This window comes from Calidris pugnax, unplaced genomic scaffold (assembly GCF_001431845.1).
Source record: "Calidris pugnax isolate Ruff unplaced genomic scaffold, ASM143184v1 scaffold1, whole genome shotgun sequence".
Taxonomy (NCBI): Eukaryota; Metazoa; Chordata; class Aves; order Charadriiformes; family Scolopacidae; genus Calidris; species Calidris pugnax.
This window is the reverse complement of record NW_015090800.1, coordinates 5,197,407-5,223,282: the sequence shown is the minus strand read 5'-3', so window position 1 is coordinate 5,223,282 and position 25,876 is coordinate 5,197,407. Positions and strand designations below refer to the sequence as shown.

At 38.1% G+C, this 25,876-nt stretch overlaps 1 protein-coding gene across 6 annotated transcripts in view; it reads left to right on the top strand.

Moving 5' to 3' along the window:
- The window catches only part of ERC1 (ELKS/RAB6-interacting/CAST family member 1), a 289,235-nt gene that overhangs the window by 231,331 nt on the left and 32,028 nt on the right, over positions 1 to 25,876 (top strand). For all 6 annotated transcript variants that reach the window (XM_014937474.1, XM_014937475.1, XM_014937473.1 and 3 more), the window contains 2 exons: positions 1,141 to 1,285; positions 24,807 to 24,905. In XM_014937474.1, coding sequence (XP_014792960.1) covers positions 1,141 to 1,285; positions 24,807 to 24,905 — 244 coding nt within the window. The remainder of the gene's footprint in view (positions 1 to 1,140; positions 1,286 to 24,806; positions 24,906 to 25,876) is intronic.

Here is a 25,876-nt window from a genome sequence, read left to right as displayed (position 1 = left end):
GAAATTAGCAATATTAATATGCGTTTTTATAAACTAGAGTGGGTGAAATTTTTTATTATTTGGGATTTGGGAATTTTTACTGCTTTAACTGCATTTACACTGAAATTTTTAGATGAAAAGAGGTAGGAGATCTGTAGTATTCAGAGTTTATTTTTCATCATCACTCCTGCATGATGTCAGCTTTCACACTGCCACAAATGGTTAGGACCTCATTTTATTCCTTCTGTGCAAGTTGAGGAGAGGTGGGATAAGAATATTGCCCTACAGGGCAGTAAGGCCGGAATTTTCTTTTCTGTCCTGTTGCACATCCTGATTTGGCCACACCAGCTAAAGATGAGAATTAAGGTCAAGAGAATTTTTTTTTGCTATTGGGAAACAGTATGGCAAGGTTGTGTTTCTATATCTAGCTATTACACTGCTCAAGCCTCAAGATGCTTGCACCATTTTTGCAAGGCTACAAAAGGTTTGTGATGAGGGCAGGCCTACCTTTGTCTTCATTCCTCAGGACATGCATCCAATAAGCTCATTATATTGGTTACTCACAAGAAAAGTCAAAGAATAGCTCAAGCATCCTTGAAGGCATCTATTTCAACATCTGTCATGTATCACAAAAGTGTCTGTGTCATCATTTCCTTCTGGGAATACCCTGTATTGTTCAAGTTATTTCAATAAACTTGTCACATGCCACCTTCCTTCTAAAACAGCTGCATGAATAGGCAGTATAACCTAATATAATTTAACACAGAAGTCTTATGATTAGTCCAGTATTTGTGCGTGTATTCTCAAAATCTGTTCTGGAAATGTTTAGAACATTATAAACATTATAAAGAATGAAATGTCCAACCACAGTAATAATAAATGATAGTTATTAAAAACTGCGAAGTTGAGTGCAGAATAATAACATATTATTACATGTTTTTCTTATTCTATAAGCAATAATTTGGTATCAGAACAGTCATTTAGGGGGAGGCGGGTGGGTCTTGACTTCCTGCTCCACCAACAGGGGTATAACAAAAACATATTTATTACTGCTCTTCAGAGTTGCACGCTACTACAGCATTTATGGTATGTTCAACTCTTTGTAGAGGCTTTCTCTAAGTTTTTTTGGGTAATAATGTATTTATATGGGGTTTTTTTCAGACAAGAAGCCCTTCTTGCTGCCATTAGTGAAAAAGATGCCAATATTGCTCTGCTAGAACTTTCATCCTCTAAGAAGAAGACCCAAGATGAAGTGGCTGCACTGAAACGAGAGAAAGACCGTCTTGTGCAGCAGCTCAAGCAGCAGGTGAGTAGAGAAGGTCTAGAAAAGAAACCGATTAGTAATCTTGTGTGAGATTATTATCTTGATTTATGGAACTAATCATGTATAATCCTTTTGTATGTAGGGAAAGAAAGTGTGTAAATAATGATTTGAAACTAGCTGCTGGTCATGAAGCCCGTAAAATGTGGTGATGAAAGAAGTCTCCACATTGTGGGAAATTTCATTGTGTTGCTGCCTGAGTAGTAAATGTATGATAGAATGAATAGGAAACTGTGAATGAAAAGGACATTGGTTATTATCTTCTACTGGCACAGATAACTACAGCTTCAGGGAAATGCAGGGATACTTCTTTTGATGATCTGCATTTGCCTTGTCAGGGAAGAAGCATACATGGAAAAAAAATCTCCTTACTGTAAAGCTCAAATATGAATGTGTTCCACCACACAGTCTCTACTGTGATTTCTAATCTGTGAAAGGACCACCATATGGTGCCAGCTACTATAGTGGAATTTGGGAGGTCTCGTGCTTGTGAGGAGATTGGTCCATTCCTGTTTCTGGCCTCTCCCATTTCTAAGATCTTTTTGTGTTGGCATAACAATCAGAAAAGCATGTTTCTATTCAGGCATTTTATATTGTGTTTCAGTATTGAATGCAATGTGAAAAATACATTGCCAATCAAAAACAGAGGAAGCAAAAAGGCATCTTTGGTAATAAGAGATTTAGGATCTGAAAAATCTGTGTAGATTTTTTCAGTTCAGCACTTCTGGTGGGCGTTTCTGAAGTATTCCCTTGCAGTATTCCCCGTATTAGAGCATATGTTGCTGCCAATCCAGTATCAACTTCTTCAGTGCCACCGTTTCCATCTTCATAAAGTTCTATGTACAACATTTCATCTGTCAACCAGATGATTTCTGTTCCTGTCAAAGACAGTAAGGCAAAACTAGGTCTGCTTTCTGAGAAGGGATTTTCTGCTTCTTCCTTAGGAAACACAAGTAGGTTACTGGTCATATATTTTTAAGATACCAATTATTTAAGGTTTAATTTAATAACAGTAATTTGGATTGTTATGCCAGCTTCAAAATGAGCAAGAAGTACAGTTTGCAGTCTTCTGGTATTTACTTGTGAACAACAGTTGTAATTAGTTTCACTAGTTAGCTAGATCACCTTCTAATAGGAGAGGATTCAGAAGTAGTCGCGGCAATGTAAACTATTTATTTTCTTCATGTGATTGTCTGTAGGTGTAGCAGCCTTAATATACATTCATACCCATTCCAAGAGAAATTGGAACTTTATTGTCAGTTCTCGTTGTCCTAAATTTAAATTCTAATGCTTTCATGCTCCTTGCCCTTCCCAGTTTCCTCCTGATAATCTTTCGTGGGTAGATGCGTCAATCTTTAGGTTTTTTGTGGGGTTTTTTCTACTGAAATTGGTGTATATTTAATTTATGTATTAAGGTTGATTATCTGTAATGACTTAGGTTTCAGTTAGGTGATTTTTTTAAACGTTGTTGTGGTTCATATCATTAGTTTTTAGTGCTGATAAGTCATGCAGTATCATATGCTGTTTCTAAAGAGGCATGGCCATTTCCCTTAAGGATTCCCATTCTAAGAGCTTTTTGGTATACATGTGAGATACTTCATTTCCCAAATAAACTAAAATTGCAGAGGAAATTGCTTTCATTTTGTTCTTAATATGAAGTGAGACCAATTCTGAACTGATTTTGGAGCAATAGTCCTTTTTCAAAAAATTCATTGGAATATGTAAATGCTTTTGAAGTTTCTGGTTCCAAAACTGCCAACAGCTATAAAGGCACAGCAGATTTTTTAAGATTGTCAGTAAAAAAAAAAAATAATAAAGAAAGCAGAAAGTAATCTCCTCAACACATCTGTGCTATGAGTAGTATAAATACAAATATAAAATTACAGATAGTGGGGCTGCAAGGTATTCTCCAACGCATCGCCAATCCCTGAGGCAGAATATATGTTTTTATATAGATAATCTATATTATATTTAAAGCATAGCTGACACATATTTATTTGACCTAACAGAGATTTGATACATCCTCTCTAGAACCTATCCTACATCTTAAGAGTGTATCATCTTTTATCCTTTTCTGTGTGTAGCCTTCAGTACTATTGAAAGAAAAGCTACTTACTAAGTTACTTATCATGGGATAGTAATACTGCCTCTGTAAGTTGCAGAGGATCTGACATTGCATTTATTTTTTCAGTACCAATAGTTTTAGTATGTACTTTTTCTGCATTGGGGTCCTCAATTCAAATCATACCAACTTTGACAGCTCCAGAAATAGGAGATGGATCAAAAGAGAAGGCTATGAGGTTTTACGGGATCCTCATTACTGATATAATTAAAGGGAATCTCATTTTTCCATATGCTTTGCAAATAATCTATGTACTTGGCCATTGTGGTCCTCTTTAGTTATTACAGGTCACCAGGTTCATATCTTCCAACAAAACTAATATGCTGCTTCATCAGTTTAAGCTTTCTCTATGTGGAGCCTTTTGTACATATTGAGAACAAAGGTCCATCTGTGTTAGCGGTTCCACAGGATTATATAGCATTTCAGGAACTTCCTAGAAGTTTAGCTGTAATTCCTAAATTTAGTGTAGAAATTGTGAATGAAAAATCTTTCAGACCTGCAGATGTATTGAACACAGCTGTTCAAGAAAGGCAAGTGGTGCCAGTTAATCAAGATCTTCTGGAAGACTTTGAAAAGCGGTTCTGGAGCCTAAAAAGTTTATTCAGCCCTTGAGATTCAGAGCTGGGATCCCGACCTCTGTAATTCCTTCCTTCTGCCTTTAACATCGTTTCAGGGCTGTTGAGCTCCCCGATAAGTATTTAGTATTTCAGTCCAGTTCCATTTCTAGGAAACGCTTAGACTTTGTGGTGGGAAAGCAGCTCTTTTGGTTGGCTGGCAGGCACAGCTGAGGAAAAGATTCCCGTTTCCCTGTACATAGGATGCAAATAGAAATGCTGAGCAATATCGGAAGGGGGTGGTTTGTGTGAAGAGTTATGCATGCTGTGGTAGGCACCATAGGCCTGATTTCTGAATCTCACCGTGAACTGGAAAGAACTTCTGACAGAGACAATGCTTTAGAAAAGCAATTTTCTGACTGTGCTGCAATAGCAAGTGTGAATGGATCCAAGCGTGTATGATAGATTATGCCTTTTCATTGCTTTTGGTGGTTACCATTGAGTTGCTACAATAGCTACCACTGTTAGCAGACTGACTTATTCTTGGTTGACCTGTCTTAGAGTGGAGAAAGATGCAACTCTCTCCCAAAACAAAAACTCATAAGCCTCAATTTACTTCTTTAAAAAAAAGTTCCAACTTCTTCAGCCCTGCAATTTTAGGTTATTTTTCTTCATTTAAAAGTATCGGTGAATTCACATAGATTCATCAAGTAAAGGTTGTACAGATTCTGGAGGATTCTGCGATTGTTTATTGCTTTAACTCTCCTTCTCTTCCCAACACTGTGTCACGTTCTTGGTTGCTCACACGGGGAGGGTAGTACTGTGAAAGAGAGGGAGGGAGTCCTGCCAAAGACATTTTGGTTCTTTAATTTCTTTAAGTATGTGTATTAAAGTTTGGATGAAGAGAAGCATTTTGGAAAGAGGATATGGCATCAATGTTGTTTTAATTTAGAGCTTCTAGGCTCTGAATTGCAGGAATGTGCCTCAATATAGAGACCGTTTCCTAACGAGGCATTCGGCATCGACCAGGCTTTCTAGTAAATGGAGCTGCCTGTTTCATATTGGTTGTCAGTTTGTATGAGGGATTTCCTCTATCATCGGAAAGGCAGGCCAATTGCAGGGCGAGGGTCACCAGCTAATGTGGTCCCAATTTACTTCCTCCCAGAGTATTTTGTCTCCGTGAGTAACTCATGGAGGAGTAGTGGTTGGGAAGCTGCTTCGCCAGAGGGGGCCAGGCCTGATGCAAGAGAGCAGAGCTGAAGGTTGTCTAACAAAGTCCAGATGGAGCGTGGCGAGTGCCAGCCAGCACGCTCGCATGAAACGCCGTACAGAAGCCCCCACAACGTGTGTCACGCTGGAATTGAGGGAGACCCAAGGAGCTTTGGCCTGTTTGTGGCAGCACACCCACCACTCATCTGTTAGGAAGTAGCCTGTTTGCCATTTTATTCCTTTCCTTGTCAAGCGAAGTTGTAACCATCAGGATATATTTATTGGAGCAGGGCGAAGCGCTACCCTGCAGCTTGGAGTTGTAACTGAGAGGCATATCTGAATGGGCTGAGGTTTTCCTGTCTGTGGGCTTTGAGTCCTAAACATTTGGGGTTTTCTACTAGGAGCTGTTTGGAGCAAAGATTGTCATTTTCTGTGTTTGTACAGTGTCTAGCACAGTGGGAGCCCGGCTTGACCAACATCTCTAGGCACTACTGTGCCATAAATGTGAAGTAATAGTGATGAAATTTTTAGGAGGCTCTGAACTCTATCAGTGTCTGTTTTCTGAGAGCTTGGAATATCGTTCAATTGTTTGTAAATCACTGCATTCACTTGTATTATTATATAATGTTTCATAATTATTCCCAATTCTTTTGTAGTATACTATAGCAGACATTACCAGGAACTAGCTTGATTCAGTGTTACTGATGATGGGATCTCAATGTTTTCATTTTAAGTGGTGTGACTCCAGGTTAGGTTAATACTGGATATGCTTTTATTATCCTGCCTTTTCTTTTATAGTTCTTATATAGTTCCTCAGTCTTTTAAGAACATGTTGAGTTTTGATCCTGTATTTTAGCTTGCTTGCAGAACCACCCAGCTGAGCTTCCTCCACATATTTCAAAAATATATATTTTCTTCTATCACACAGATTGATAATGAAAAATATTGAGTAGTACTGGGCTCAGGACAGAGCTCTGTGTAACCTACTTGATTTATTCACCCATTTTGTTAGTGAACAGTTGATAACTACTATGGAGTATAATTCTCAAAACAGTTTTGTACCCACATTTCTGTATTTTAATAATAAAAAATTAATCTCACTTCAAAGCAGAACTAATTATACATGTGATCTGTTCTTAAAGACTATTAGAGAAGGAAACCTTCAGTTTTGGAAATCTTTTTCTATGACTTATCTGTCTTTATTATTATAATGTCATTGCATCTGTAATCTCCCTTACTGCAATTTAAGCTCATTACTACTTTTTCTATCTGTTATGGGCATTAAAAACAAAATTTAAAAAAACACTATTTTTTTTTCACTTTTTAGCAGCCCTTTTCATTTATGATGATATCTCTTCTGTGTTTTTTTTCTAAACTGAGCAGTCTCAGTTCTTCCAATTTTCGCATGTCTTGCTTTCTGGATATCTGATCATTCCCATTGTTGTTTCTTAGATTTTATTTTACTTTTCTTTTTATTTCTCCAAGTGTAGTATCTGAAACTGGACAAAGCTCAAAACGAGGCCTTTCCTTAGCTGACCTTGCTCATGAGCATGTCATGTGAGACAGTGTCAGAAACCTTAATGGAGTCTTCCAAAACCTCACCAGTTCCCACAGGTTCCCAAAAATAACCATTAATAGCTTTCATTATATTAGATAAACTCTTTCCTAGTATAGTATAGTCAGAGCTAGAAAATTTGAAGACATCTGATTTTTTAGTACCATCTCATTTGTTCTTTTCCTTTTCTGATCTAAAATTATATTCTCTGAGTATTGAAATAAACTTTGTTAGTCACCTAAGTACAGTTTTCAGTGAATACTGATGCAGAGAAGGCATTAGCACTTTGAACTTCTTGGCTTTATGTTTTGATGACTTTGACTTTTGACTGAGATCAACTTCTGTCTTTGACTTCCTCTTCATTCTAATGTACATCAGTAATGTCTACTTTTGCTCCCTTAGTACTTTCATTTCATCTGGTCCCTCGCCTTTCCTGTTTTTCCTTTATACACTCCTGCTGTTCACTTATTCTCAACTAAGTGAAAAGAGCTCCTTTCTATTTTAGTGAAGGGAGATAAGAAACCTCATGCTATTGCAATTATGGGCTATAGAGTCAGCTTCCTTGCCAGAGTTATCTTTAATACATGTCCTTCCCAGCATCAGTTGAGGGGCTGTTATTTACCATTCCCATAAATCGAGAGGAATTATTTGGTGATGACTAGTAGTATTAATAGTTAGCATTTATGCAATATTTAATATATATTTCATCTAGCCATGCAAGTCCCAAAGCTGTTTTCTCTGTGCTACTTTGTGCTTCTTCCCTGCAAAGATTTTGGCTGACTTTCCTTATGAGGCCAAAGTACTGCAAAGATTCGTTTCTCAAGTAAATGTGGCTGATTGGGATCATGAGGAAAAGGAAAGAATTTTAGATTCCAGAATAGCTTCTCCCCCCAAATATGCTAGTTTTCCACTGTTACTTGTTTCCCTGGAAACCCTGCACACTGACACCTGACACTCCTCTGCTGTGAACTTTTCCAAGTGAAGTTCCACTGGTTGGAGTCATTTCTCTTTGTAACAGGAGAATGTAAAACAGGTCAAAGGAGACTGACAGGCAAGCATTTTCCTCTGACTGCCGTGAAGCTGTATGGGCATGACCACACTCCTGGCAGTTTTTATTACCACCCAGCCTGATGAAATAATACAGTTTCTATGGGGCATGCAGTTAGTCTTTGCTTTGCCTTAGTTGCCCCGATTTGAAACCATGTCTGATGAGATTTACCCTATTAGCAAATGAATTTATTCTTTCGGTGACATGGGTACAATCACTGCAGGTAATTGCTAAATGGAGTGCTGTTTCTGTGACAGAGCTACCATTCTCTAAGAGCATCTGAGAGGTCCCAGCAGTGTGATGGTCCCCACTGAAGTTTAATGAGCAGAGGTACCTCTCAAACCACTGTCAGAGGGAGACTTAAGAAGTCTAGAAAGATGTATTTAAGTTGTCTGAGTGCAGTGGTGTTGGCTTCTTTATGACTGAGAAAACAAAGCAAAAGTTACATGTTGAAATGAATGATGAGATTCAGGGCACTTTGGTCCATCTTTGTATATTGATCTCTTCACCACAGTACCCAATACTTGCACTAGCAAGAGTGGAAATGGATGCAAAAGTGGGGAAAGACAAGCTATGTGATAAGAACAGTAATAAAAGACAGACAAGTTTGAAGGGGACTTGCATATAAGATGTTCCTGCACATATTGGGCAGAACAAAAGGTACTCTGTCAATTCTGGTATTTTCTCAATGCTAGGTCAACCTATTCGAAACAGCAACAGACAGATTAATGTACTTTGCAAGGAAATTTTCAAGGGATAACGAAGCATTTGGAACACTACGGTCACTTGTAGTGGACTTGTTATCTAAATAGCGCAGTTGCAGCCTCATTTACACAGTGTGTGGTATGTAGAGTTAGTGTAAACTTACCTTTTTTCAGGTTCTTCTACCACTACAATCTGTAGGGTCGAATGCAGCTTTACAAAATTTGAACCTACTGGCTTTAATATACAAAGATGCCAAAATATGTCCTTTTTATAGTATATTTTTAGCCGTACTGACAGTGTAGCTGGCATGCATGTGAGCAGGCAGAAGTGGGAGAAATCACTCTGTGCACTTCCTACTCAGGAAGCTGTTAGACTAGAAACAGAAGAAACTTATGGGTGAAGTGAATATATATCCACTAATTGGTTCTCATCAAGCATTGCCAGCTGTCAAATTTAAGCATCGTGGCTTTTGTCGAAGGCCTGTAATCCACCCAGATTATCAATCACAGCGCTGCTTGCTTTGCCAGGCTTTGCTCCTCAGTAATTGTTTCTGTCAAGGGGGGATCTCTGCCAGGAGCAGACCCCAGCACCCTGACAGCAGCCCAGCAGGCACAGAAAGAGGGGCTTTGTCATGCCCTTGAACACTGCTTCCCAAAGCACAGCTCAAGAAGCCCTCGCAGATTAAAAGAAAGCACCTTCTCCCTGCCATGTGCTCCAGACCTTTTTCCCATCATTTTTAATCATTGGTTACCACAGTAACAGCACTCAGCGCAGCGTCAGCAGTCTTTTCAGGGGCAGCATTTCATCTTCCCGTGACATTACACGTATTCTTGTTCCTCTCTCCCCCTTCCTTTTACCTTTACCCTCTGCTTCTTCTGTTACTAAACAATAAGGTGTATTCAAGTGAGCTTCTTGCTGTTGCTGGCCTCACGGTGCTGGAGAAGGGAACTGCCTGGTGGCCCTGCTGTCAGCAACCACCTCTGCTTTCTGTCTGTGCTTTCGCTTGTGTCTTGGACAGTCATTTCTAGAGCATTGCAATGGCTTTGTAGGTTTGCTTGAAAGGGAAGGTTCTTTGCCTCACTGAGAGACTGAGCCTTAAAATTTATAAAGTCACTTTGGAACTGAGATGACAATACAGTACTTGCTACCCTTTCTTTCTATAAATTTGTAACATTTTAAGAAATACTCTCTGGACTAATATTTCCCAAGTTTGATCTCAGTTCTCAAAAACCTGTTTCAGTCAATTAGAAATATTCTTCCATTTATTGATTATATTAAGGTTCTCCTGTTCTAGTTTACAGCTTTTTAATGCACTAAAACTTTGCACAATTAGTTGCATAGCTGATGACAGCATCTACTGCCACGTTTACCGTATCTCTGATTCAAGGATTATGAACTCCATACCAAGTTATTTAAGCAACATTGTCCCTGACAAAATCAGGATTGCTGGACAAATGTAGGTTAACAGTTGAGACACCCTTTGTCCCTTTTCTGTAAGTGATGACCAACCTGCTGGTGTTTGATACCAGTTAAAATTGTTAAGGCTACACTGGGAGGACCAGGTTTGTTACTGGTATTAAATAGTTAAGAACACTGGGGGAGCTTGATTTCTCCAGAAGACTGCACTAGGAGATCTAATTTTGGGCCTAAAAAATAATAATTCCTTAGTCTGTGAATAGTATTTCTGGACATTAGTGCAATGTAAATGTAGTCATTATCATTTGGGAGGGACTCTTTATCAGGGAATGTAGTGATAGCATGAGGGGTAGTGGTTTTAAATTGAAAGAGGGGAGATTTAGAATAGATACTAGAAAGGGTACTAGATACTAAAGGATACTAGAAAGGCACTGGAACAGGTTGCCCAGAGAAGCAGTAGATGCCCCATCCCTGGAAATGCTCAAGACCAGGCTGGATGGGGCTTTGAGGAACCTGGTCTGGTGGGAGGTGTCCCTGCCCATGGCAGGGGGGTTGGAACTCGATGATCTTTAAGGTCCCTTCCAACTCTAACCATTCTATGATTCTATGATTTCACATCACCGTTGTACCATATGGTGGTTTTCTGTAGTTCCCATGGCACAAACCACTGATCTGGTAGGCACTGCGTTTCAGTTAAATAAAGAGAATATATTGGAACAGGTCTTTTTAATACATACATCCAACAGAGCATATATGTATTTATTTCTATGACACTTCTATGCTCCAAGTGTTATGTTGAGAACAGTTACCCCCCCCTCAGTTTCTGACAGTCTTTGTGTTAGCTGATGAGTTTGTGAGATAGATGCAAAAGCTCAGAATGAGTGGTTTAGAAGAGCTCAAGATTGCCAATAGTTGTTCATTCAAGAAATAAAATTATGGGTCATCTTCTTTTGCTTAACAGTTTGTGGGGTAGTTGGGAAGAAGCCATACACGACTACTCCCTGTTTGTTGTCCAGCGGCAGGATATGTCTCAAGGGTGAAATATTTGAGACTTTCCGACAATTGGTTCTTGTGGCTGGGCTGGTTTGGCATCACTCTTTTGGTATTTGAATTGATGATGTTTGAAGGCTGACTGGAAAATACAGTGAGTTTCTGATTACGTTTAAATCTTGCCATTTAGACACATTGTTTAGGGAACTCTGAAGTTCTGGTGACAGAGAGGATTCCACTTAACCATGTAAATAATCTTGATGAAATAAATATGTGAATATATTTTTTTGTGAAGAAACAGGATTTTTAAACCAAAATTTCAGATAGGGGAAGAGTTTGAGCGACTTCTTTGAACTCAGTGAAAATACAGCGATTTTCCAAGATGGGTGTGTAACCATCCATACTGATATGTCATTGATTGGATGCAGCTTTTTCTATACTTAATTATTCCTGTTCATTTGGTCTGTTTTACCTGGCACTGACAATTTTCATGAAGACACGAGAGTCCTTTTACCTCATCTCCATTCAAAATGTGCTAACTTGGTACATTATGCTTATCTGTTCCTACATTTATTAGCATTATTCTCCAGGGAACACATAAGACGCTGAACAGTTTCACACTAAAGCTACAAAGCAAGATTTCATTCGTGGTTAATTCTTTTTGGATGGAAAGCTTAATGAACCTGTGACTTTAAACACAGTCTTATATAAGAAGCAATTCACATATTGATAGTCTGTAAAAAGGTAGTGGCAGACACCTGAAAAGCATTTTACTAGTTTTAGTATTGGTTTTAATTTATGTAAGATCTGTAACTGGTATGGTGATAGATGATGCAAGGTGTGTTCCAAAAACGTGCAAGGTGAAGGTGAAGTCAGAGATGTGAGGTGACTGATTCATTTCATAAACTAAATATGTGGAAGGTTTCAAGTAGATTACAGATTAACAGTTGGATGACTTAATATGTCAGTAATGTGTTCTTTACGTGAAGGAGGAATGGTGGAAAGAATTGTGCATCTAGAAATATGTAATGAAAATTATTGATCTATATGATAGAATATATTGCATGTTTGGGATTTTACTGTGTTATCAAGGGAGTAACATAATCAGTGGTTCTTTTGCTTGAGAAATAAAAAAATACATGGTCTGCAACAGACAATTTTAATCCCCTCCATCTTAAAAAATGATAATGAAAAATTAAGTCTTAACTGTACAGAATGAACTTCAGTTTCAGTGAATAGTGAGCTGTTGATGAACAATGTTCTCAGGTATTTTTGAGCTTAAGCACTGAAAGACCTCTCAGTCTACAGGTATTTTTTTTTCTCATCTACTGTATTAAGTTCCTTAGAATTCTGAAAATAATTTCCCTTTTTAAATCAATCTGATTGAGGCTAGTCCAGTGCACCATATCTCAGGCTAACAAATAGATAATGTAGGGGAAAAATTGAAGTTTCATGTTGCAGTTGGAAATCTAAGATATATGCTGTCAATTAGGACTAGTTTCTTGATACTAACCATTCACTAATTTACATACCAAGTTGCGGAAATTGGTAGGATAGTATATCAAGTTTATCAAAAAGAGTCAGATTTATGATATTAAAGTTCTGCTAAATTCATGGTGTTATGTTCTGAAGAATCCAAGTCTTAAAAAAAAATATTATTAATGTTTTGTGGCTGAATAAGTTATGCATTTTACTCTTTAATAAGTACATTCTGTTCTCTACACGCCTTTTCTAAGATGAAAATATTCATGACCAAAGAAAAGGTGTGTGGTTTTTTCCTTAAAGTTAGTGTTTTTGCCACTTGACATTTGTGAATGTGTGTAGGGAAAGGATGACGATTTTTCTGGTGGCTGCTAACTCGGGAAGCTGTGAGGATTCTGGTAATAGCTACCAACTTTGAAAGATAAAGATGAGAAAGTTGATACTGATGGAGGTCCTGCTTCCAGTCCCTCCCTTGAATGCAGATGATGCTGTCAAATAGGAGGCAGTGATTTTGACAGATTATCTTTAGGGCAATTGTGCTCTTCTGTCTCTGAGCAGACCTGTATCGAACACAAAATAAAGGAATGGTTTCTGCCTCCTCTTCTTTGCCTTACATGGGATTCCAGAGGTTAATCTTTGCAGTACCAAGTAATGTTGTTAGGGATTAGTCCAATATTGTGCATAAAGGCAAAGTAAGTCTCAAACACAGATATCAAAAGATTGCTATTTGATTTTACTTGCTGTAATCAAACATTTATTGTATTGCTAAGATCAATGAGGCAGTCAAGCACCCTGTTTCAAATATGAGTAAATTTACCTTTGCAATTTTAGATTGTCAATAGTATATGTGACTATTAGTCTCTCCACTTCCATAAAGCTTTAGTCTCCAAATATATATTAATGTCTGATCAAAGTACTGGTGGTTGGGGGAAGTAATGGTTTTTTATCTTGAATACAGCCCTGGTTAAGGGGCAGCCATTTTATTAGAGGCTTTGTTCTCTTTATTTGAGCACAACTTTAGTCACAGAACTTAGTCCTTTGTTCTCTTTCTTTCTGTTTACTACCAATTCCTGTCTTTCCTAGTGTGAATACAAATATTTCCTGTAGCTGAGTAAACAACAAATAAATTGAGCTCTCACAGCTGACTCCAGCCAAGTTCTCCTTAGGATCTGAATAACCTAGGTACCTCATGTTTTTACAGTGGGATTTTTATTTATGGGGAAACTTAACTTTTTAAAACACTTAATTTCACTGTTGTACCACACTTAATCCTATTAAAAGTTTAAGAAATTACTCTTCCCGCCTTTTTCACATTAACCTGAAATGTAACTGTAATTTCTGATACCAAACCAGTGTGCCCTCCGTCTCCAAAACACTAGTAGATATAACCTTGGCTTCACCTCCTTTATTACAGCTAGGAACCCAAACTTCTGCCAACTGCTGACATAAATGGTGTTGAAAAAATAATAAAAGGAATATAGTGATCCTTAAGAACACACACATACATAAGTTGTTTAAAACTTGGAAGACTGCATGGGTTTATTTGCTCTGTGGAAGTAATAAGTACAGTACCTTCTCATTCTAGGGTTTGGCGTTTTTTTTTAAGGGGAAATATATTTAGTTATACACACAGATCTTCATTTTATGTGCCTTTCCAGTCTCTTCCATATCTCACAAAGAGACAGACAAGATATCAATGTCTTTTCCTGGACTGGAAAAAGAAGGATCTACTGACTGGGTGATGTGGGGAAGCACAGACTAAAACTAGTTCTTTATTGCCCGTCTCTTTCCTTTTCATCACTATCAGATGATGAAAAGATTTCTTAATGTCTCTTCCTCCTCTCTTCTCCCCTTTCCCAATTACCAAAACTAGCTAGTCCCCCATTGTTAGCCAGCAATCTTTTTTGTGATACAAAGAGGCCTTAAAACATATGAAGGCTTCTTTGTTTCCTCCTAGGTCTTCTAGTTGCAAATCAATCAGTTGAGGTTGCCCCTGTCCTTCTATTCATTCACCTCTACTTCTTCCTCTGCTTTGTTACAGCTCTTTAACGTGTGGAATCACCTATCTAAGTTTAATGACTTTGCAGTAAAAGGACTGTAATGGCATAATATAATGTAAATCACAGAAAGACAACAGATGAGGAATAGAGCAGGCAATGACGGGAATAGTGTCTGAAATGCAGACACCTTAGAGAAATTCAAACTGGCACATCTCTGCATATTGTGTGCTGTGAATTTTGTGCAAAGGAAGACATCTTATTTCCTTGGTAAGAATAATTTTGGCACAAATACAGTGGAAAACCTGAATGTTTCTTTAGGTTTTCCAGATAGTACTATTACCTAAGCTCTGATACAGACTAAATACGAGAAACCAACCTCTGCAGGAAGAAAAAGTTAAAAATAAGGTATTGGTTTATTGTGATTCCCCTTGCTTATGTACTGCGTGCAAGAGCCGGGCAGACGGACAGGAATCATCTGTCCAACTCTGTACTGCACATGTGCTGCTGTGTGCTCGGGCAGGAATCCTGCCTCTGTGGACCAAACACAGGGACAGTGTAGATGGACAGGAATCCTGTGTCTGCAGACCACACGCACAGATGGTGTGGACAGACAGGAATGTAATGTCTGGGTGTTTGTATGGATCTTATGAGGCAGGGCTCTTCTACGCGGATGTCAACCCTAATAATTGGCCATACAGAGAAAATTCTTAGCTTTAATTTAGTTTGGGGTAGCAAAGCTCTGTTGGTTGTCAAAGGAAATGCCCTTTCAACTCTTCCCTCCAGCAGTTACCGTGGAGGATTTTGCCTAGATTCAAAGATGAAAGTGAGGCAGAAAAAGAATAATATTGGTTTTCATTTTCTTTTATATGCAACAGCTTTTAAAATTAATTTCAGAACAAGCATAGTCCTGAGGTTTTGGTGTGTTTTTTTTTTTTTTTAAAGTTGCTATCAACACTGTTTATATCATGTAGACACAGACACATTCGTGTATACACCCAGAGCTGGGTTCTGGGCAGTTACAGACCGTCTGTGTTGAGATGATACTGAGCAGTTCACATCGCTTTAGCATCTAGGAATTTGTATCTGTACATAACCTCTTTTTTTGCCAAGAACAGCATGTATAGAGGGGGATTGCTATTAACAACTCTTTGAAGCTGCAGGCAAATGCAATTGAAGTGGTGAGTCATATAACAATAAAACATATGTAAGCCTTAAAGAGGTAAAAATACAGATATATATGTTCCGAAAATAAAAATACCTGGATAAAAGAATGTATTTACTATACTTACTGTAAAGGCAGAGTCACAATAGACAAAGATTTGAAAAATTCCAAATTACGTCAACTGGGAAAGGTGTATGTAGATGTATGTGAGCAGGTGGGCTACAAAAGATTTTGTTAAAGCAGGGGATCATGACTAGGTTTTAAGATTTTACAGTAGGATTCGTCTTGTATATAAGTTCCTAGATGAGATTTTGCCAATCAGTTTTTATAGATATTGCTGGACTGGGAAACTTTATGATTTCAGATCAGGAGAATGACTAAGAGACAAAAGCAGAGTGACTAAAGCAGTTGTGTTTATACAGGCAGATTTGTTGAGCATAAGCAAGTGGGTTTACTTTGGAAAGGAGATCTAAATAAAATAACGAAGGAAAGAGGGACAGAGTATGGTAGAAGAGAGTAAGATCAGCAGGGTGTGGAGTGAAGCTGAAGTGAAATGGGAAGGAGAATTTTCAAGTAAATAGTCATAACAAAACAGAAGGAGACCTGTCAACTATGTCAAACAAAGCTTTTTCTATTTTTGGTAGAAATACTTGCCTGTTCTATGGAATACTATGTAGGTGATTTAGGAGGCTTGCTTTCAGATGTTTATAGATTTTTAAGACTAACCTTATCGGTGGTGTTTAACATTGATGATTAAATTACACAAGTTTAATGTAATCACAGGATCCTTATAATGTTGAAATGCATTTCCAGCCTTAGCATAGCTGAGACATCTTTTACATTTTGCTTTGTAAAACACATTTATCACCAACCTATCAAAGTTGTTAGAGGTATTTATGCCCCAAAGCGTGCTTCAGCTTGTTTTTCTCACTGCCTTTTGTCTTTGTCTTTCGACCCACAAACGCAACGTGAGAGGGGGGAAATGAGCAAGGGGAGAAGTATAATAAGGAGTTTTCAACAGCTTGAGTAATGAGGGCCACGACAAAGACTGGTAGTTCCTTTCACGTTATTACAGAAGTAGCATTTCACTTTTTAGTTCAAGTGAGTTGTCCTTGGTGGTTAAAGAGACTGAATAAACTGTATATATTAAACATTCAGCAGACACATGAACTAAATATGAGGTGGTTGCTGCTGTTGAGAATTTGTAGTGATTCGACCTCCCAAAGTCTTAAAGAAAGACATGGAGCACAGTATCAGAAAACTCCACTTCTGTGCAGCTTTTAATGCAAGGACATATTGGGAAACTACATCGAAATTCTTAGAAGGTGGACAAAACATGATAGTTAAACTAGATTTTATCCTAAAGTCCTCAAAGGAAGAGTTTACATGACAGCTTTATCCATCTGCTTAGCTGAGCTGTGATTCCCACCAAGTAACTTTTCAATTTATTGACCATTTTCAACCAAATTTGAAGGAAAGAAGTCTCTAAGATCATGTAACTTACAGGAACTTAATTAACATCCACAGCTGGGTATGGGAGAAAAAAGCCTGAAGTAGTGCTCCCACACAGGGAAAGGCAAGAAGAATTGAGCCATAATATATTTTGTTTGGCAGTAGCATACACTGGCCATTCAGAACTTACATACTTTCACACTGGTCCCAGCTGACTCTTGCCTGGAGACACCATGGGAGAGGCAGGCTGGAGAAAGAGATTATTATAGGGTTGAAGGCCATGCTTAGAAGATGTAGGATACAAATCCAAAGCACGCAGATTTCATTAGCCAACATAAAATGGGTAATAAAGTGGACTTCTATGCTCTTCAAGGGTAGCCATGCTGTCTGCAAAAGACATCAGTTCTTAACTGATGAAAGAAGTAATGAGAACAGCACAATAGATGGAGAATGGATGTAGCAGCATGATTTAGCAAAAACCAGTTGCTGTTAAGCTAATTTAAACAAATGAATCTTTTCTGCTTTCAGAATATGTGGCAGCAAAAGATACTCATCTTACATTCTCTGGCAGGGAATTCTGCAGTAGGGCCCTTCTCTGCTGTGGTGTGGAACCAAGATCGATCAGACTTGCCCTAACTACACCATAGGGCAGGCTCGTAACACAAAGAATACTTACCTGCTTGCTTTAAACCTGGAGTATAGAGGTTTTATATGCTCACTACTGGAATATGAATATAAATAGTTCTCTTATTTCATCTTAAGAATTAAAACGGCATCTCCTTCTGCTTGCTGTTGCTGTCTTTAGACCAATTTCAGTAAATAATTTATTGGGTTTTGTGTAATGTGACGGATCCAGGATTCTTTGGGAATGTTGTCACAGGATGCTATTTATCCTTTGGATCCTGCCTGAAAGTTTTTTTGATGCGTAGGCCACCCAGTCAGTATAAATTAGGTTTACAGTATGGTGATAAACGTTTTCAGACTCCAGCCCTTGCTCAGATATCTATGAGGTATAGGAAAACACACCTTAGTGATATTTCTGCCTAAGACCTTTATATGGAGTGGAAAGATGCCACAGAACAAAGATACTTCATTTGCTCCTGAGTAGTTAACCATGAGGGAAGGAGAGATTTTTTTGGTTATTTGTTTCCTTTCAAACCTGGGACTGAACAGATTCCAGCTCTTGTTGATGAAATAATTGAGATAGGCAGTTGTATTACCACTGAGGTATTTCTAAAGAGTTCAAGAGAGCTAAAGGAACATACACTGTAATGTTCATGTGGTATAACACAATGAGGAATCCCAAACACAAGATCTGATGTACTTGGGATGTACGTTGTGTTGCTGGTTTTCTTCATACAGGTTTCAAAGCAATAGATTTCAATAAACTTTGTCACCCGGCAAACCCATAGTTAGTTATGTCTTCGTCTCCTAAGGAACTAATAAAGCTCCAAGAGTTGCGTTCCTGTACAGGGAAAAATTCAGTTCAAAGTTTGTTTTTTAAATCCATCCACATATGTCAAGCCTCAGAGAGAACTCCGTATCTGAATGATCTGCCTCCTTTAATTTAGTTCAAAGGTTTCTGAATATGAATTCTCAAGAAAGAAGAGAATTACAGAGAATGAAGTTTCTCTGTAATTCTCACATGTGGGGAGATGAACAGAAAAATGAAATCATTAAACACAGAAATTAACTGGGCTGATAAAGTCTTTCACTTTATAATGTAACATTGCTGTAACGCTGCCAACAGTCAATGCAGAAGCCAGTATCTCAGGTAGAATCTGTGTTAAATCCTGCAGGCATTGACAAACCCCAGCAGCTGCCCCCAGCACATGCTCTTGGTTGGGCTCACAAAGACACAGGCTCCAGGATGTACAGAACTGTAGGAACGGGAATGGGTTTCATTTGTATGCAGCTGGACACTGTGTTTGTTTGCTGCTAATAGAGGAATCTCAGTTGCTAATCTTAAACATAGCCAAAAGGAAAGCCGAACCCAACAATGTGTCTTTTAACCCTTACAAGCAAAACTGACAACTCAGCACGTACCATCTTTTTACAAATTTGAAAAATGTCTCCCGGATCATTAAATACCATAAATGAGAAGGGGGCATAGAGTAAAATACTTGAAACAGTCGTTCAGATTCCCTGTGCTCAAGGTAGGCTTACGCTGAAGGGAGGTGTATATTAAAGGTAGGTATAGATATACTCAAGATAGTTACACAGGGCATCGCAGTCTAATAACAGACCAGGAGGGATTATTCCTTCTGTGTTTCTGACAGCCAGATTCCAGTTGGGAGCTGGTTGGATATTTACAGGGAGTATGGCTCTTCAGCAAATAGAAAAGGACTGTCTGAAGGTCTCTGCAAGAACATATTTTTCAGAGGTACTGAATTTGGCACACGGCTGAGAAAAAAAAATTGCCTCAGTTTCTCCATTATATTTCTATGTTATTAGTAGTGAAAAGGTTTCTATGCTGTTGCATTTGCATGTGTGTGCTTCCAGTGAAACATTCAGCTTGGAATGAAGTGGGGTGACTCCTTTAGCTCACTGACACACTGTCTCCACCACATATCCATGTGTCACAAGTACAGTCATTATATTAATGTTTACTTAATGTGGGGCTTTTTAAACTCTACATTAAAGGATTAATAAAGCTTGTTTAGACTGGTTAGCAAAGCCAGAAATTACCCTACTCAAATATTTTAGAAAAAAATGAGAAAGTAGTCACTGTTGTCATGGTTTCTGCTGTGTTGCATGGTGGAGAAACAGATTTGATGCAAACTCTGTGAATAAGTTACTGCAATGAGAGTATGAAGCAGACTAGATTAACATAAAGAATGCACAGCTTATGAGAGAGTGCCTGCTGTTTATTAGAGCTCTTGTCTAGAGATACAGAAATGTGTGCTTCCTTCAAGTAAAATTTGGTTTCAAAAACTTACCAGAGTAACGGTTACCAGAACGCTAGCTGTATCTTAAGAAAAGTACATATTCTTATTATAACCTACAACGTAGTGCAAGCTTTCAAGTAAAAGCAAGTAAAGTATATTATAAACAATGTCTGTAGTTAAATATGTGGGTTTCAAATTTATATGTGGAATTCCATTATTAAGAGTTTGTCAGACCTTTCTAGGTTTTACCAGCTATATTCCCCTACACTTTGTGGATCAGCATCACTTCTGTTTTTTCTCATGTAATAATTTCACTGTGATAAAATCTATTAATTCAATCTTTAGGGTGGAGGTGCACAAACAAGGTACCAGTGTAGCCTGCAGTGAACATAAAATAACTTACTTTTTGGAACGTACAGGTGAGAGTGTGCTTTGAAGCAGTACATCCATGAAGGAGGAACTTAGTGATTCTTAAACAAAATTCACCATGACTACAGTTTTGGCAGCTAAAATATTATACATGTACTGTTTGGAATGAAAGTTTTCAGGTGTTGGCTGCTTCAGAAATAGGCTACTCCATGGTAATTTTCTTGTTTACCCAAACATTTGGTGATTATAGAATACAGGCAGAAGTAAACTATATGATAACCAGAAAAAGCATTGTGAAAATGTAGTGAAATCCCCACAGGACCACAAAACAACAGTAGAAACAAGAGCAAAATTAAAAGAAGTGCTGATCCTAACCATTCACGTTTATGATTAAGACAAGTTTATCTCGTATATTTCTCCTGGTTCTTTTTTCTTTTGATACAACTGCCTGCTGTAGCAAGAGGTAGGGCAGAGGCTAGGGTTAAATAATGACAAGAAGCAAGAAGGCCATTACGAATAAATGTATCAAAGAGGCAAAAGGACAACTGCAGAGGCTCCGGGCGAAAAAAAAAAAAAGGGAGGCTGGGCAAGATCTGATAGTGTTCGAGTATAGTCTAATATATAACCAGAGGAAGTTGAGGGTTTTTTAGATGCAATACCCTTGCAAATGTTATGCTTTAGGCTTGAGGTTCACAAACTCTGGTGTGCAGACCTCTTGTGGCAAGTTCTCCACGGTCATTCCTGGGCCATCAGTTAGGAGCTTGAGAGTGTGTGATGGCTCTTCAGTAATTTTGAGGACTGACACTAGTCTAAAGGGTTTGGAACTGTTCTTTTGCACAGTGATTACTGGAAGACCAAAGTGTGTTTTCAAGGGCTTTGACAAGGTGTGGGATTCTGGTGGGGCGTGGGGGGAAAGTGTGATTGTGGGGCAAGCACTGAGGGTAGGAAATGTGTTCTGTCAAAAAAAAAAGAAACGTTCTGGAAAAAAAATCAAGAAACCTACTGAGTTAGGGAGTTTTGTCCTGTTTTTTTCTTTCTAGCAATTTATCTGCACCTGGATGAAGATGGTACCTGTAATGGTGCATGGAATTTATTAAGCCAAATTTGGATCTGACATCCAGTTCTTATCATCACTAGTTCTGCTTGCAAGATCTGGAGGTTTAAGACAAAAGCCCTCCCGACACAAGCAATTTGTCTCCACTGTTCATTTATTTTCTCACAGGACGCAGTGGTTAAACCACTTTGTTGTTCATACTTTTTACAGTGATGTAGAAATGTTTGCCCTAGGATCTGAGCCATAACCTCATAAGGTGGGAGAGGATTGTATAATAGCACCATGACAAAGCAGCTCAGGACTGCAGGATGTTGGAGTGGTTCCCCACAGTAAAGTAAACGGTTTGTTTTTAAATCATTGCAACAACCATATGCTCTAGAAATTTCCATCCTTTTCAACATCTTTTTCTGGAGAGGAGCAATAGAGGATAAACTGAGTTAGTGTGTTTCCAGTTATTTTTAAAATTTCCAATTAGAAGTTCATCAGTTGGTGTTCCAGTCCTAAGCAGAAGCTTTTTATTTCCATGTTTGTCATAAAGAGAGTCAGAAAAATATTATAATATTATATTAGATATTATATTTGCAACACTGCTTGGAATTTTAATGTTGGAAAATAATTTTTAGTGGTTTCCATCAGGAAATAGACTGCTTTTCTTCATTCTCTTGATTTTTCCCTAATTCCAAGGATGCATGTGTAAATTAGTTCCTGTAGTGAAAACACAATACTGATTTTTTTTTTTTTTTTCTTACAAAGACTTGTATAAATAGACATGCACTCTTAGATCAACAGCAGAAGCAACAGAAGGTCCGGTTGGATTAAAGGGGCAACATAGAAAATACCTTCTAGGTGAACTGATCCTGTATGGTTGTCATCGTCAGGGTGCTGAAGACGTTGTTCTGGGTTAAAGTGTTCAAAGGGCTGTAATGGAGCTAAGTAGCTAAATCCTATTTAGCAGCTAAGAGCAATTTTGGAACTTAGCTCCCTCTTCTCTTGAAAACTCCAGCCTTGATAGCTATACAATTATCTGAAGATGAAAATAATAAGAATCACAGCGTATTTTAGATTGGAGTGGACCTCTGCATCCAGCCACCTGCTGAGAGCATCACTAACCAGAGCAGCTTGCTCAAGGCCTTGCCCAGTCACATTTTCAATATCTGCAAGGATGAAGATGCCACAGCCTTTTTGCAGCCTGTTCTGGTATTTGAGAATACTTCTTGTTATGAGAAGAATTTTCCTGCTCTCTAACGAGAATTTTCTGTATTCTGATTTATACCCATTGTCTCATGTCCTGTCCCCTCCAGGAAGAGGGTGGCTTCATCCTCTGTTTCTTCCTATCAAGTAATTAAAGAAGTCTCCTCTTTTTCAGGCTAAACCAGCCCAATTCTCTCAGCCTCTTCTCATATCTCCTGCCAAGTATTAGTAGTAGGTTATTCTGCTTGAAGTTATCTTGAAGTTAAGTACACAATCTCTTCAGTTCCACTTCAGAATCTTCTGTGAGGGATGCTGTTCTTCAAATGTTTAGATCTTTATATTCTTCTCCTGTATTAGCGCTAACATAGGGGGTTTTATGCAATATCATAAAATGTGCTGCTTCTCTGCTACTTTTTCCTCTCAGAAAAGTTCATGTGCTGTACTAAGTTTCTGCTAAACTTCTGCTTTTTAATAGATTTTTTCCACATACATGCTGAAAGTCATGTAAAAAGTTATTATTTATTATCAAAACCAAACATTTCCAGAGAAATGTGAAATCATTTAAAATCAGTAGCTCTCATTGCAAAGAAGAAATTGTTAAACAGCCAACCTAAAATATAAGAAAATAATAAATATGGAGAAAGCGCCTTTACAATAAACTAGTTGTTTAAATATTAATGTAGCGTGTTTCAAGGAGTGATTTATGGATGATGAGTCAGACTTGGAATTCAAAACTCGTTTGACAAAACAGAGCAAACAATATAAAGATTTTGCATGATTAAGTTGCGTATTGCTTAAGCTCAATTTACTATTAGCTTTTGTTAAATTAATCCAAGATAAAATCAAATCCAGATTCAAACCCTGGACCTTCTCTATAATGATCTGAGTACAGTCGAGTAGAATCCGCATTCTCTAGCCTCGAGATGCTCATTAAAATTACAGTGTTCAGTGAGAAACCATGCAGTTATGAAGGGATTGAATCAACATCTGGCATTTTTACAGTGAGCTTTGAGCTTTCATTTAAGACATTTAATTTTAGTGCATCTCTGATGATTTAATATGTCTAGCTGTACATAATTTACTGTGCATTGTATCTAATGCAGGTCTGGCTAGCCTTTTTATTTTTTTGGAATACGAGGATTTCACAAAGCTCAAAATGGGGCTTTGTCTACCTTATGAGCTGGGAGGAGAAATGCCATCACTCTGTTTTGGGTCTGCTCCAGGTGCGAGTGCCCAATGAGAGTGGCACCCAGATAACTATTTCACAGTCTCCTTCAGGTTGCTCCTAGAATGTCACCGATGGCCGTATGGTCCTTGTAAGCCCTGCTGGGTGGGTGAGACATTTTGCCCAGGTGGATTTCCTCCTTTGTTTGTGTATTTGTGTCTGTAGCTTCTTGGGGACCTCATTTCAGAATAGTACATTAAAAAGGCTTTATCTCACTAACACTGGTTTTTGCAGACACAGTCATGTAGTATATTTTAACGTTCATTGGAATTGCTTACTTAGAATGGTAATGTTAAGGTAACATATTCAATTTATTTTTACACAATTTATTTTATATTTTGTGTTTTAAAAAAACTGTGTATCCTCTGAATCTTGACATTTTCTGAGAAGATGAAGAAAAGCTAAAAACAAGCTGTGAAACTAGTTTCGTATTTTGTTAATTCCTTGCTTGACAGTATTCAGTTTGTAATTTTATACATCTTTATTATGTCACCTTTTCTTCCCAAAGACTTATTTATTAACTTTTTCATTTCCTTACAGGAAGACTTTTCTTTAATTCACATTTTTCAGACCAGTCTCAGGATTTTCCTACTCTTTGGTGTATCAATTGAAAATTGATTTGCATACTGAAACTGGGTGGACTTCTTAAGTAATAAACTATGTTCAACATTGCTATTTTCATATTGTTTGCTCTTTTTTAAAAACTGATTTCTTTTTTGGTGGTGGGTTGGTTTTTTTAACTGGCTTAGGCACATCTAACTGATGTTTTAATTGAATTGTTCTCCAAATTGTTATTTAAACCTTAATCCCAATGTTCTATAAGAAGAAATCAGTTTCTTTGTACACACGTGTGCAGCACAAGGTTGAGTAGGCACAAGCCAGGTGAGCCACTTAATTGCAAAATGCATGTCACAGGTTTTACCAGTTCTCTACAGTAAAACTAATCTTCTGTGCACATGTATTATTTTTTTCCATGTAGGGATTTTGGATGTACAGGATAGCATAAATACCCTATTCCCTGTTAATCCTTATGATCACATTAGAAGGTAGACTGAAGTTCTTCTTTTTTTTTTTTTTTCAATAGACTCAGAACCGTATGAAGCTGATGGCTGACAACTATGAGGATGACCACCTCAAATCATCCCATTCCAACCAAACCAACCACAAGCCCTCCCCTGACCAGGTAACAGGTCTTTCTTTTTCACTTTTACTATGGGGGCTGGTTATTTGGAGTCGTATGTAATTTTTCCTGACACATTTACAGTACCTTGGAATAAAAATAGCATTCCAGAGTGCAGTTACAAGCAAGAAATGGATGTTGCTCTTGTTTGAAAACTCCTGAGATGTGAACAAACAGTTCCTGGTACCAAGCTGGTATTAAGTGGGTGGAGAAGAGGGGGCAGACAATGAAAGGGAAGAAAGAAAAGTTACTGTCTTAAAATGCAAGACTGGAGACCTGCCTGGCATAGTCAGACTTTAGTAACTCAGGTTTACTGCTTGAGTGTGTGGAGTGTCCAGGACTGGTTTTTGTCTTCAGTAGCAGGAAATCATGCTCCAGGATCAGCTTTCTGATCTATGGATTGCATATGAGCAGTTCCCTTCATTTCCCATGAGGAAATCCCAGCCTCTGTGCCAAATGAGCACAGATTGCTCCCTCGCAAACTCAATGGGCCGTGAACTGAAGGAAAATCAATTTACCATCTCCAAGGCAGTGAGGAGCCTCCTGTGTCATTTACAAAGCACAGCCGTGTGCTTGATAACTATCAGAGAGATTACCTATCCCTTGGGTAGCACGGAAAATGCCAACATAATTGCATATCCCATGTTGTAATCTCATCCATTCCAGTTTAATTAAAATATTAGCAATCATTAATCACTGCCCTGACAAAGTGAAGGAATGTTTGGCACTCCTCTTTGCCCTCTGGCTTATCTAGAATTTGCTGAGATTTGAATGAAGGCATCTCCATCTAGACCTTTAAGCACCAGCCTAGTGATATGCAGAAATTATGAGTAAAGTGCAAGAGGAAAATGGCAAAAACCAATTACGTATTCACCTAGTAAATACAGATCTTTACAAATCTCTTTTCATGTCTGTATCAGAAGACGATAAGGGGTATATACAAAGCAAATAATTTTGTATTTGCAGAGCAACTC